The sequence below is a fragment of the Vespula pensylvanica genome, chromosome 6 (assembly GCF_014466175.1).
Source record: "Vespula pensylvanica isolate Volc-1 chromosome 6, ASM1446617v1, whole genome shotgun sequence".
Classification (NCBI taxonomy): domain Eukaryota; kingdom Metazoa; phylum Arthropoda; class Insecta; order Hymenoptera; family Vespidae; genus Vespula; species Vespula pensylvanica.
This window is the reverse complement of record NC_057690.1, coordinates 4,582,590-4,596,899: the sequence shown is the minus strand read 5'-3', so window position 1 is coordinate 4,596,899 and position 14,310 is coordinate 4,582,590. Positions and strand designations below refer to the sequence as shown.

The following is a 14,310-nucleotide window of genomic DNA, read 5'->3' as shown; positions in this document are numbered from 1 at the left end:
GAGAAAGTGCGACGACATCCGTGCAGATGGCGCGACTTTGCAAAAGAGGACGTCGTCGTCGACGTCGACGGTAGCGACTAGAAAACGAGAGAGAGAGAGAGAGAGAGAGAGAGAGAGAGAGAGAGAGAGAGAGAGAGAGAGAAAGAGGGAAACTATGTTGGGTAGGGTAAAGGTAAAGTCGGTGGGGTATCAGTCCAGTTCAGGCGCAGGAGTTCTCGGTTAAGGACGACAGTCCTGCCCAATCGGGACATTATGCCAGGCGGCGAGGGGTCCCCGATCAATCTCCTCGACCACCACGGAACATCGACTACCCCTAGCGGTATAACGTCGGCTCAGTGTCCGAAGAGCGATGACGAGGCTGGAAGCACGACCGGAAACGCAACTACTACCGAAAAGGACGCGAGTGCATCGACGATGACGAGTGTCCCGGCCGGTGAGGGACTTAGACGGAGGAAGGTCATACACGCGGCCAAAGAGACATTAGACAAGGGTAAGATTTAGCAATCATTTAGCTCTCATCTACATACCTTTTTCTTTCTTACCTCTTATTCTTTTTCTCCTTTTTCTATCTTTCAAATTTGCTTTGCTAAATGTGAATTCTGATTGGAATATCGTAAAAGGACCATTCGCACTTTCACTCTTTTCAATATTACAGTATATTGTAGCAATGTCTCTACGTTAAGATTTGTACATGTTCGAAAGAAGATGAATCCTCGATTCTCTACGATCATTTCTGTTGGCTGAGAATCGTTACTTTGATTCTCTGTGTGAAACACGCACACCCAGCATGCGCCCCCTCTTTCTCTTTCTTGCCACCCACCAACCCCATCGTGTTTCGATCGTCGCTCTCCCCACTCTAACAACTTGCGTTGTCGATTCTCTTTCCTCTCTCTCTCTCTCTCTCTCTCTCTCTCCTCTCTCTCTCTCTCTCTCTCTCTCTCTCTATCTATCTATTTTTATCATTCTCTTTTTTTTATTTTATTCCTCGTTTAATAAATTTAAATAATAAATAACGCGTATGTTACGCATGCATTTATCAACGAGTTTGAGATCAATCTTCGATTCTTGTGAATGTGTTTTATAGTGCATCGGTGAATAGTCATCGTGAATAACACTTGGTGAAATGCATTGTGCCCTAGCCGAAAGAAAACGATTCACATTGCACGATGATAAGTGTACGTCAATCTGAAAAAAAGTCGTTGAATGCACATTGACACATTCCGTTTTACACCAAACACCGAACAATGACGAACTCTTTCAAAGAAACCTCCGAGCCTTTACACTCTTTTCAAGCAATTTCGATCTTTAGACTCGCAGCGTTTGTATTACGAGAACGGGCTCTTAGAAAAGAGAGCTTGTTTTCTTTTACCTCTTTCTCTCTTTTACCTTGCTACTTGCTAATTGATAACGTCTAAGAGCCTACCGTGGTTCCAAAGGAAGCACGTTTTATTCATGTGAAATAAAACAATAACACTTCGTAGAGAATACATATCTTTTGGGGTCATTCATCGAGCAACAAGAAATGTAACGAGTACATTGACTCTAATGGAAGCATAAAACCGTCAAGCATGCAACACGCACGAGTATATGTCTGTACGTACGTGCGTGCGCGTCTGTATGTGTGTATATATGCATATGTATATATGTGTGTACGTTTACGTTCATCAACGCTGCAATAAATCTCACTTTATTTTTATATATCTTCCATCTGGAATTTAAAAATAAATTCACTTGAATCCTTTCATTATATCGCAATACTGATTCATACATTTTTTTCCTTTCATAGCATCACGTTTATTGAGACGTAAGATACCATGTACTGGCCACCTGATGACCCCCCGCCGCCTATGGATACAAAAAGTACCAACTCAGGTTCGTACCCAATATCTACGTAAACGGAATAATAAATATTCTACTTGTTATCGTAGTATTCCCAATAATATCCATTACGCTCAGTATAAAAATACTATGATCTTTATTAACGATAACTCATGCAAGCTTGCGAAACAAAATACACGGAACACGCTTGATATATTTAAACAACTAAACAACCAAACGCAGAAGATATTATATTATATAATATCGTATTGAAAAAAAAACATGAATCGTGCACGGCCGTTATCCGTACTTTATAAATTATGAAAAGTCATTGTTCAGAACATTAACGGTTGTCATTTAACCGATATAATCGCAAACGTGTTACGTATACGTTAACTTCCTAATGAATACGAAGCACCGCCTTATCCTATTAAACCAGCCAACCTTATTCATCGTTGTTGCTGTGCTTCGCGCGAAATGCCTAGTCCGGTTGTTTTCATTATTAAGTGAACGCCTTCGTATCGATTTTGCGTTATTTCAACAAACTCTCTATTCACGAATGTGAGCAACTTTAGCATGTAGGAGTTGATCTACTATAAAAGATAGATAAGAGAAGAAGAGGGAGATAAAACAAAAGGATAAAAAATTTCAACGAACAGGTACATCCACGATTGAGTATGCAAGCATTCTTATCGACGCGATCGTACCCGGTTTTATCAACGTGACGGTAGAGTAAAAAATATATTATACTATGTAGTAGTTAATAAGTATATAACAATATCAAGCAACCTGCTACTGGTCTATGTATTTGGATTATAGCCAGGCCACCAAAAAGTCGTAAACCTTTGCCAACATTCGCGGCTCCGAGTGATGTACCATATCAAAGTTAAAATCGTTTACAGTTATCGTGGCTACACGATAAAAGAATCTTGTTTTATCTCGTTCAAATGTACCGTAATAATAAATAACGAAACGAATGGCAATATCTGAATAATTGACTGATACGTTCTTGACGTTTCTTTATGTTTTAGAAATGCGACGTCGTTATGATGTTTCCGAACGGTGCAAGCGACGAAACTCTGATGTGGCTTTTAGGTCGACTTCGGGCTGGGACCCCTGGCCTAGTCGTGCACGTCAGACATCATGCCTCCTCAGATAGTTACGGGTTTTATCTAACGGCACCTTTTAGCGTGTAAGTACGTAGTAAGCTGGCTTATTGCTGTGTTCAACGTCGGAGTCATTAAAAGCTTCTAAGGAAGCGCCGTACTTCTCGTGACACTTTAAACTTGGATCTTATGCAGTAGAATTTGTTTCCATTCTTTCGTGACACTTCTATGGCACCTTAGACGATATATGCACATATATGACCTCTCCAAACTATTCCTTTTGAAAATTTCTTACGTGAATCTCTTATCAGCTTGATTAATCTTCTCTCGCGTGAAACATTGATCGGTAAAAAAAAAAAAAAAATCGTAAATCTCGCAGTTTGTTAAAAGCTGCGGAGGAGGTACACTTGCCAAAAGCTCTACGCCAAGAATATGGCGGAGGTTTGAAGGAATTCGTAGGCTCGGAAGCGAGCTGCTTCAAAGGAAGCGACGACGAAGCTCATTTTTTTACTACCCAAGAAAGACAGTCCCTGGTATTACACCTACTTCATACGTTAAGAGCAGGTCCGCAGGATCTTCACAGTTTATCAGGATTAAAACTGGTGGAAGGACAAGCCATTATTCCTAAGTGCATCTCGGCAGGCATTATATCACAGGTCAATATGAGAACGTGTTTCCTTTATCTTTTTTCTTTTTCTTTTTCTTTTTTTTTTTTTTTTTTTTTTTTATTGGTATATAAAATTGATTAAAAACTCGACGATTCATGCGTTTCCAACGTACAGGTCTTCCCATTACACGAACTACCGGCATTAGAACAATTACGAAAGACATGGGTTCGCGCATTTTTTAGTCCCCAACCATTGGACGATATCTGTAAATATTTTGGGGTAAAAATCAGCATGTACTTCGCATGGCTCGGACACTACACCACCGCTTTGATCGTTCCCGCCGCTGTGGGTGTCATATACTGGGTAAATATATTTTTTACAAACGCGTTGAAACAAACACAAATGGAGCACGTTATCGCGATGATCGTGTTATCGTTACGATCATAAGTAAAATAACAAATTTTCGAGACTCATTATCCGACGAAGGGAGAACACGAGTGTTGACTTCATTAATTATCTAATCCTTATTAAGGTCGGCATCATCGGTAGGAACCAAGCGGTGGAAGACGTGGCGTACGTGTTATTCTCAGTCTTCAACGTAATTTGGGCGACAGTTTATCTAGAAACTTGGAAAAGAAGAGGTGCCGAATTGGCCTACAGATGGGGTACTTTAGATCAAAGAGATGACTTGTTGGTCGAACCTAGACCTCTCTTCACGGTAAAGATTTCGATCAATAATAATAATAATAATAATAATAATAATAATAATAATAATAACAATAATAATAATAATAATAATAATAATCATTGATCAAAGATAACAAGAAACGAATTTATCACTGGTCATTTATCAAATGACACATCCAATTTCTTAGGGTACTCTAGAAATATCACCTGTCACGGGAAGACTAGAACCAACTTACCCCAGATGGCGAAGGAATGTTTTTCGATATTTTGTCAGCGTACCCATCATCGCCGCTTGTCTATTTTTCGTTTTCGTCGTCATGATACTGAGCTTCCAAATACAGGTAGAAAGCGATACAAACATTTTCACAATGCTTTAATACGAATCTATAAAACCCGATTTAGCCTAATTATCAAACATTTTGATGAATCCAATCGGCACGAATTTTTCTACGATTAGGATTGGTGGGACGCCCGTCTTGAAGCGGGAGGCTACGGATTCTGGCTAAGTTACGTGCCAAAAGTATTATTGGCCGTTGTAATCGCCTTAATGGACGAGGCGTACTTCAAAGTCGCAGTCTGGTTGAACGACTTGGGTATGTATACGAAGAAAAATTAAAAGGAAAAGAACGTATCAGTCTACGTATCTTTAATTTAATCTTTCCGTTACGTATGCGGCCGATTCATACGAGAATTATAAACGATCGACGTCTTATCGATTGTCTCACAATAATCTTTATTATTATATCCACGGGTATTAAATATATCATATATATATATATATATATACACATTTGTGCACGTCTAGCTGAGAGGCCTAGCATATTTACTTCTAAATCTCTTCTCACGGCTTAGCTTCTATCTAGAGAGAACGATCAAGAAAGTACGATATCCCTAGACGATACGTAAAAGCTAGTCTCTTTTTTCAATTATCTATACACTTCCGATATGTATCTACTCTTCTTCTACTATCGTTGAGAATAATTCTAATATTATTCGGGTATAATTATACTACCTTCCCTTATCTTTATATATCTTTTGGAGAACGCCTATCAATAGTTTATGGTAGATAGTATCTTTGATTTTTGTGTGTTGGACGCAGAAAACTATCGACTAGACACCGAGTACGAGAATCATCTGATCTACAAGGTGGCACTGGTAATGAGATATTTTGACAACCAAACGCAAATTATGAATGTTGTATTAGTATCGTCTATTTTGTCCTCCTCTAAATCGAAGATGATTCCGTCATGTGCTTTCTCAAAGGGCAATCGATTATCATTTCCACATGAAAATATTTCCGAAAACTTCTTGCTTTTGCGATACCTTGATAACAACAAAAAAAAAAAAGAGAAAAAACCAAACAAAAATCTTTTCGAAATCGTTGCATCATTATTAATACTATACTATAACTAACGATAAGTAAATCGTATGGTACGTATGACCGTTGTCTTGAACCTTAAATATTCGTTTTTCCGATAATAGAAATGCACGTGTAATCAGATATGAGAATGACACGACGATTATGAAACAAAAGGATCAAAAAAAAAAAAAAAGAAAAGAACAGAAAAAAAATTGAGTAGTGATTTTAGAGGTGGACGTTTCAAAAGTAAGATTAGATCCTTCACTTTATTTTCGTTACGATTAATATATAAATGTCTTATATCGTGGCTGTCTCTATCGCTGCATGAAAATTCTACTTGAAATTTGCTCTCTGCTTGCGCTTCTTTTTTCTAGTAGCACTTCTCAACGACGCGACGCTTCACTTTGTATCTTATATAACAGCAGTATTCTCAAGTTATGAGTCACGGCACTATACTGAACCGCGTTAAATTTTTAATGTTAGCCGCAAAATAACAAACTGTTATCTTACGACAAAACAGAAAAAGTTATTGATTTGTAGAAAATTTCCAAAAAGTTTTCGTAGAATGTTCTCGGGAATTTGTAAGAATATCGCGATAAGAGAGCCCTATCTTTGAAATAATATCCAATGACTTCGATCTATCGCGTTCTTAAAAATTGTATTTATATTAAAAACATTTGACATTTTGTATTATGACAAACAAATGTATTGGGCCGCACGGCAAAATAATTGAGAAACGCTATTATATAAAAAAAGTTTCTCGTGTGTTATATATATGGCCGTACGCACATACATATGTATGTATAATCGATACGTTTGTGTATGTCCGTGCGTGTACATATATATGTGACGTTAAAAACAAAAAAAAAAGGAAAAAAAAACAAAATAAAAGAAACAACAATTTATTCTCGAATACGACGAAATTCTCAAGTACAGAAGAAACTATCTATTTCAGTTTCAGTTCGTAAACTCCTTCCTATCGTTATTTTACATCGCCTTCTATCTTCAAGACCAAGAAAGACTCAAGGAGGTAAGGAACCCTCTCTCTCTCTCTTTCTCACTTTTTTTTCACCACATTTAGATATATTTGATCTCGCTCTTCATCCTTGTAAATGGACATTTATTACCATGTAAGATAGCATCACATTGTCATGCACATATGTACGTATGAAAGATAGAAAAGATGATATAGTAGGTATGATAGATATTACCGAGATGTTTAGATATTATACCCTTAATATATACAAGATGTCGTATTAAAATTCGATATGAATTTTTGCTTTTGTACATATGTATAATGCAATTCGTACATACGACACGTTCTACCTTTTTTATTTGATAAATAATAATCAATATACAGGGTGGACCATACAATATACCATGAATCTTTTTTCTATAATAATTTCTTTAACTCGTGATTAACAAAAGAGCATAGAAAAAAAAATATGCCACAATCAGCTTCTAATCTTCTTTGATAAATCATAAGGAAAGAGAAAAGTATGTTTTTCAATCACCTTGTATATAAATCATTATTGTACAATCGAATCATTCGCGATTCATGTAAGACGTCGACAAGAATTAATGAAAAAAAATAATGGATAAATGAATAAACGAATAAATAAAAAACTGAACCACTAGAGAAAAAATTCCATTTCTTTTTTTTTTTCAGCAACTAGCCGCGTTACTGATAGCTCGGCAAGTGATTGGAAATCTTAAAGAATCCGCAATACCATATTTGGTGGAACAGCTGCGCCTAGCACAATTGAGTTTTGAGCTCTTTGGTGCTCTGAGCCCAAGCGAAGCGAGACTACCACCTGGTAATGACGAGGAAGACGAGAAAACGAAGAATTCCGATGAGAAGGATGAACGAACGGAAACGGGAAAGACGAAGCAACCGAGGAACGTTAGCCAAGCTGAGTTGGAGAGTTCTCTCTACAGAGTAGGACACACCACTAATTCTCTTCTTAGTGACGTTACTTTGAAGGTTTGATTTAGATTTAGCCATTTTTTTCTTTCTTCATCCCTCTTCCATACTTTCGATGTACCTAATCGAAACTCCCCTAAGAACACACTAACGGAAAACTCGTGCAAGAAAAGGAAAACTGAAGTAACTATCGTCATTCGTCGATTCGAACGCAAACATGCATGATCTTTATAAAAAAAATATATATATATATAATCCTTGATATATCGTACAAATGTAACGAAAGTCATTAAGACGTTAATTCCTTGTAATTTTGAAACCTGTAGAAAGCGTTACTCTCCTTCCAATCGCTTTCCTTCTTTTCTTTTTTTTTTTTTTTCATTAGTTAATAAATCACGTATTCTCTTCACTATGTGCTCTTAGAAAATCGCATAAATAACCACAAACGCTTGGAATAAATAATTCCAATCAGCTATAAAGACTTACACGATCGTGCAAAAAAAAAAATATATATATACATGTCCTATATGAATTATTGGTTATTTTAGATATGCCATTATTACGAATTAACTTGTATCATGCATGTCCGATAATAGAACGCAAATTACACGCAGAAAGAGCATGCAATAGATAAATAGAAAAATATCGCACAAAATAGAAGATATTTTGCTATAACGAAAATATGATTTTTTGTTGTATCGCTGATAAACATCTAAAAAATTAAATTTTATTTACAGTACGATCGAGCGTTCTCGGAACATCTGGAAATGCTTTCGCAACTGGGATATGTATGCCTCTTCTCGTCAGCGTTTCCTTTAGCTGCCGTTGCTGCGTTACTTGGTAACCTGATCGAATTACGAGGAGATGCATTTAAGTTATGTTACGTTCTTCAACGACCCTTTGGACGTAGGGTATCAAATATCGGCACTTGGCAGGTAAATCGATCATCATCCTTCCTATCTACGTGCACTCATCTCGTCAATAATTTTCAAATATATTTCATACCACGGCATATGTATACTTTTCTATAGAACGCTATGGAAGCTATGGGATTCGTCGCGATTTTAGTTAATTGCGCGTTAATCAGTCGAAGCGGACAGGTACAACGAATGTTTCCAGAGATGTCCGCGACTCAAACAATTTTGCTAATAGTCGCTTTGGAACACATTATGCTAGCAATCAGATTTATTATTACCTGTGCTATACCGGATATACCACATTGGGTTGCTACGGAAATGGCCAAAGTTGAATTCTTAAGAAGAGAAGCAGTGAGAAGATTGTCCTCGACACCATCACCGGAACAACAACCGTCTACCGTCATAGGTAAATATACGTTCATGTTCATCAAGAGATGTCTCTCGTATATGTATGAGAAGGTCAAAGCTAAACGACGATGGGATCTCCCATTTGTCCTGGACCTTCTCCTATCAGCTATTAATCTTGCTCGAACTCAGGGAGATTCGTGGTGAGTCCAGCAGACGGAGAGAGCGAAGAGCAGCATCTGTTGAGCGAACGTACCGGAGACGCCTCGATGTCCAGCCAACCGGATACTCCTACTTTAGCATCGACGACCCAAACACCGAGCAGACCATCGACTCCAAGTGCTACGTCGATACCCAGAATCGCGGAGACATCGCTTACGGCTGAGTCACCCGGTAGTATTGGAAGTAGCAGCGAGATCAGCAATTCCTTCCTTTCCGAAAATAATATTGGCAGTAGTCGAGACATTCACAATACACCGAGATGCTCTATACCTGGAGGAGAAAGAGGTTCGAACACTCCTAATCTCAAAATGTCTCTACAATCCTTTCACAAATCGAATAATCATATTATTTCGCGTTAATCGTTCTTACAGGCCGACGATCAAGAGAGTGGTTAACCAACGAACCAGAATCATCGAACACTGGAGATCACTACGGTCATCATTTGACGATCGGTCCTCACGGTGGTGTCGATTGGGTACGCAAATTAGGCTTGGAACCAGGTGGACGAAAATCGAGCGATTCCGAGATCAGTGCAGTTGGTTCCGTGGCTGGAACTGCCGAAGAATTAACTCTCCATAGATCTACCGATTGCATCGTTTCAAAGGATCTGGCTTCGTCCTCGGATAGTGATTTGTTAAAGTACGGATTATATATTAGATAATTCTATATTGTTCGAACTATTAATCGTCGCTAACTATGAGACCATTGAATTTCTATCTTTTTAACATCGTTAAGGTCTGCCCCGCCATGGGTGATAACTCACAGAAATCCAAAGTTCCGTTTTTCACCGGAGAAGGAGAGGGAACGAGAGAAGGTGGAGAAGCAACAATATTATCAGCATCATCAACAGAGGGAAACAACGCACGAGCACCGTGATCGACAAGCGTACGTTCCCGAAAAAGAAAAGGATTCGGGTGTTGGTGGTCTGTCAGATTCCAGCAAGACGATTTCGAGTCAAGAGGAAGAGAAACCAAGTAGGGAGGATCGCGAAGCGAAAAAAACGAGAGTGAAACAGAGTCTCATGAAGAGGGCACGTTCGGTCGCTATATTCTCGTTAAAATTAAAAGAACGACGAGCGAGAGAGGCCGAACTTAAAGCGAAGGAAGCAGAGAGGGAAGCTAGATGGCAACAACCTCAGTCATGCGTTGGTGGCGAACTATCTTGCATTCCCATAGAAAAGCTTATATCTGTGGACGACATTGCGGCCATGGAGATGCGCAGAATGAATCATTAGAGAAGACGCTTCGGAAACTTCGAATTTTGTTTTTCCGCTAAGTAGAATTATTCGTGTACGAGATCGCGATACGTAAGAGGAGAGGTAGAAAATGAAAGAGAGAGAGAGAGAGAGAGAGAGAGAGAGAGAGAGAGAGAGAGAGAGAGAGAGAGAGAGAGAGAGGTAGAGATAAAAAGAGATAAAGCACTTTTTGTGTTGCTGTACAAAATGCAGACGGATTCTCGAGAGAATATCGTTTTCACGGTCAAGATGGTGATTGGTAGTAAGATGAGAAGATGAAAAGAAAGAAACAGAAAGAAAGAAAGAGAGAATAACGAATCGAGTATGGAACAAAGGAACGTCGCACAAAATAACGAGTCTGCACGAGATTACGGAACACCGTTCCGGTAGAGACGTCCATAGAGAATTTTACCCTACACCACATACCATTTCTAGAGATCACGTTTTAACATAGATCATAGCCCCCTTTGCAAAGTTAATAGAGAGAAGTATCTCGTTGAGCTGTAAACGTCCTGCTAGTGCCGTCATTTTTGCCGTAAGTTCACGAGCGATTAATAAACTTTTCGGCTTCTTCGTAACGTGAACACGTTATCCCTATTTTCCAGGAAAAAAAAAAAAAAAAACAAAGGCTCGTCTTTTAATCGATGATTCTCCATTTTTCTTTTCATATGAAATTGATCCCTGCTTAGGAAAATACAAATAAAAAGAAGAAAAAAATATTAACGCATAAAAGAATCAAAAATGCGCCGATCAGGTGCGACACGTTACGAAGAAGCCGTTACGGCCACGAAATTGTGGAATACTTACGATAGACTAAATATATATATATATATACATACATATATATATATATACATATAACATTTAGATATTTGTAAAGTACACGCAAGATAGCTGACACGTTGGTAGCGAAATTCAGATTGGGAGATCACCGAAGGTGAAATTGTTATTGTTGCTGAAATATAAGTTGTTACTTACTGTTAACTAGACGTTGACGGGTCAACCGTACAACGAGCGTTCGCTAAGTAAGTTTCTAACAGAAAGCTATATATGATGCACACAGGCATGAGAAGTTAAGAAAATTAAAAGAAAAAAGAAAAAAAGAAGTAAACGTGCTGCATATCGCATCGTACGTAGTACGCGAGCGTCTACTTCCGTTTCCCGCGAATTTTTCAAACGAAAAAAACTTTCGCGCGTTTCCCCCGCAGCGCACGGTGGCGCACAAATCGCGCGCGCATCGAAATCGAAACGCTTCTATATTTTCGTTTACGACAATTTTTTTCTTGATAATCGAAGATTATGATAATATTTTTTTTAATGCATCGAGTTTTTAATGCGACGAATTTCAGGGTCGATTCTATTTGTATATAATCGAATTGCGCGACGAAGAAGAAAGAAAATATCACGAATTTATGAGGTTAATTCTATATGGCCTAGCGACGCCTTCCCCTCTCGCCATTCCTCTCTAACCTTCTACGCCCTTGATTACCTTTGATTAAAAAAAGCAATTAATTTTTTCATAGCGCTAAAGTGTTTAATTGCACGTTTTCTTATGAACATTATTTAAGATCGACGATAACGAAGGATCAAGTGCATCATTTGAAAACATATACATACAAACACATTCACACTTCTATCCACGAACACGTACATACTAACCAATGAAAAACGCTCTCACATGCATACACAAATACATACACGTTACACATTACATATACACACCAAACAACCGACGAGCGCGTTTTATCTTTTTAGCATATCCAACGAGAAAAGTGGCAAGAGATTCGTTCGATAGACGCAAAGTCGATAGATTAGTTGCTTCCGTAAAAGACAGACTTTAAATCTTTAAAAGCACTTCGGCGACAAGCATCTGTGTTTGTTAGATGTTTTGTATAAAACAGGAACCGAGCAAATAAAAAATATTCTATAAAGAACTAACTCAAAATCTTATTAACCGTATCCTATATAATGCATCCATATGTCAATTGTTTAATTATAATATTTGTTGAAATAGAAAATTACATTCAGAATCAATGCCTCTTTTTACTCGTAACGTATGTAATTTTAGCAACGAAATATAAACTTTAACGTTAGAAAGCCTGTAACAGGCATTAAATATAAAATAATTTTAACTTAATATCTTATTGAAAATGTAGCGATATCTTACCAAATTTTTGAACTCGGAAACGTTGCTCTCGTCTAATATCAACACAAACGAACTTTCAGATAACTTTGTCAATTGTTGCAACAGTTCTCTTTTATATCCCGACGTGTAATCACCGAAAATCACTTTTTCCGCACGGCCGAACTTCAATACTTTATAATTTTCATAATTTTCTAATTATTTAAACAAAAGAACTTCAACCGTCCCGTATCACTTGAATTTGCTTACAAACGATGTAGCTGTGATAATTCTAAAATTTACCGGTAGTTGGCGCAACGTTTTAATATTTGAGTTGTCTGAAAATATCAGATGTAGCAGACAACTCCGTGAAGCGGTGAGGGTCACAAGCATGATCCGTTCCTTAGCTTTCAATCGTGAGTTTTGCGTAATTATATGTAAAAAATCTTGTACATTATACATAACCAATTTTCGGTATTGTTTTTACATGATACATCTTTATTTATACGCATTTGAAGATCCATCAAATATTTTTCACAATAATATTTTTCTTTCGCTATTTCATAAAATGATTCGAACCAAGTAAACGATATTTTCTTCGGTCAAACTGTTTCGATACAGCTGTGGTTAAAATTGTAACATGTATATATGCATATGCAAAAGTAAAAATTGTTGTCATGTATCTGCGAAGATCTACGCATAAATAAGAAAATATTTTGCAACGTTTCTGATCTATCTTTACAAATAAACTTACCGATTTTTGCACCAGATGTTACAATTGAATATTAACGTTAAAGAATCATCGATATTACTATTTACATATGATTTCTTTCACGTTTCGAAAAATTTATTTATTTCTTATCAACTCGTCCATCAGAAAATATGTTCTTTGGTTATCTTTGTTTATTGACATCAATAATTGTTTTTACAGAAAATTTACAGCAGGGACTATTGTCCCTTGCTCGTAATAATGGAGCTGCTTTGGTATATCCTGCTATTACAGGAAATTTGGTTAATCAAATGAGTAGTACAGTTCAAAAACGTGATGTATCATTACCAGAAAAACCTAAGAAGGAGCCATACAGTCCTTTTCAAAATACCACTAACACAATTGAATATGCTTTAGCTCGAGTAGATGATCTCTTAAATTGGGGTCGCAAGAATTCGATATGGCCAATGACATTTGGTTTAGCGTGTTGCGCCGTAGAAATGATGCATATTGCAGCACCTCGTTATGATATGGATAGATTCGGTGTTGTCTTCAGAGCATCACCTAGACAATCCGATGTTATAATAGTTGCTGGTACACTAACCAATAAAATGGCACCTGCTTTAAGAAAAATCTATGATCAAATGCCAGAACCAAGATGGGTCATTTCGATGGGTAGCTGTGCGAATGGAGGTGGATATTATCATTATAGTTACTCGGTAGTCAGGGGATGCGATAGGATCATTCCTGTGGACATATACGTACCTGGTAAGATTTGACCGAATAGTTATGGGTAAAGTCATGAATATATCACTTTATATAATTATATATTTAATCAATTAAATCTATGAATTTTTATTAGGTTGTCCCCCTACAGCCGAAGCATTGTTATATGGAATTTTGCAATTGCAGAAAAAAATTAAGAGGATGAGGTTGACGCAAGATTGGTACAGAAAGTAATGTAAAAAAGAATAGTAAAACTGTAGTCATAAATATATAAGTTATTACAAATTGTAGGCTAGATGATGAATGAGTTAAAAATTTCAGTATATTTAAAATTTTACTGTAATTGGATCAATTGTTATCTTCTTTCTCTCAAATGTAATAAATATATCTTTATATATGTAATAAAAAAGAAAATACAAAGATCTTCTTTATACATTATATCTTGATCTCACTTATGATAAATAATTTTGTAATAAATTTATCCTTTGGATACATTGCTTTTTATATATTTATTTTTTGTAGTCACATTAGA

At 37.1% G+C, this 14,310-nt stretch overlaps 2 protein-coding genes across 6 annotated transcripts; both read left to right on the top strand.

Annotated features, from left to right (window-relative positions):
* The first annotated feature begins 139 nt into the window (after nt 1-139).
* Nucleotides 140-12,155, top strand: LOC122630124 (anoctamin-8). 5 transcript variants are annotated; one of them, XR_006327416.1, is made up of 17 exons: nt 140-490; nt 1,787-1,872; nt 2,850-3,010; nt 3,304-3,580; nt 3,707-3,895; nt 4,065-4,250; nt 4,408-4,560; nt 4,677-4,812; nt 5,319-5,374; nt 6,535-6,609; nt 7,249-7,563; nt 8,241-8,438; nt 8,535-8,826; nt 8,979-9,272; nt 9,359-9,626; nt 9,723-10,331; nt 10,378-12,155. XR_006327416.1 is itself a non-coding variant. In XM_043814259.1 (16 exons), exons 1-16 carry the CDS (start codon nt 253-255, stop codon nt 10,219-10,221), a joined length of 3,444 nt encoding a protein of 1,147 aa, XP_043670194.1. In that variant the 5' UTR covers nt 141-252; the 3' UTR covers nt 10,222-10,348. The 5 variants fall into 5 exon arrangements, 1 of the variants encoding a protein (XP_043670194.1); XR_006327417.1 differs by having other exon boundaries at nt 141-490; nt 7,249-7,518; nt 8,958-9,272; XR_006327415.1 differs by having other exon boundaries at nt 141-490; nt 8,958-9,272.
* Nucleotides 10,429-14,198, top strand: LOC122630163 (NADH dehydrogenase [ubiquinone] iron-sulfur protein 7, mitochondrial-like). Its single transcript, XM_043814347.1, has 5 exons — nt 10,429-10,473; nt 12,378-12,493; nt 12,578-12,759; nt 13,275-13,820; nt 13,915-14,198. Exons 1-5 carry the CDS (start codon nt 10,429-10,431, stop codon nt 14,010-14,012), a joined length of 987 nt encoding a protein of 328 aa, XP_043670282.1. The 3' UTR covers nt 14,013-14,198.
* Nucleotides 14,199-14,310: the final 112 nt, after the last annotated feature.

Coding starts and splice junctions, on each gene's coding strand:
- LOC122630124 (XM_043814259.1), top strand. CDS start 253: ATGCCAGGCGGCGAGGGGTCCCCGATCAATCTCCTCGACCACCACGGA. Junction 4,561..4,676: donor TACTGAGCTTCCAAATACAG/GTAGAAAGCGAT, acceptor TTCTACGATTAG/GATTGGTGGGACGCCCGTCT. Junction 9,627..9,722: donor TCGGATAGTGATTTGTTAAA/GTACGGATTATA, acceptor AACATCGTTAAG/GTCTGCCCCGCCATGGGTGA.
- LOC122630163 (XM_043814347.1), top strand. CDS start 10,429: ATGCAGACGGATTCTCGAGAGAATATCGTTTTCACGGTCAAGATG. Junction 10,474..12,377: donor TCGTTTTCACGGTCAAGATG/GTGATTGGTAGT, acceptor TTGAAAATGTAG/CGATATCTTACCAAATTTTT. Junction 12,494..12,577: donor TCTCTTTTATATCCCGACGT/GTAATCACCGAA, acceptor TTTAAACAAAAG/AACTTCAACCGTCCCGTATC.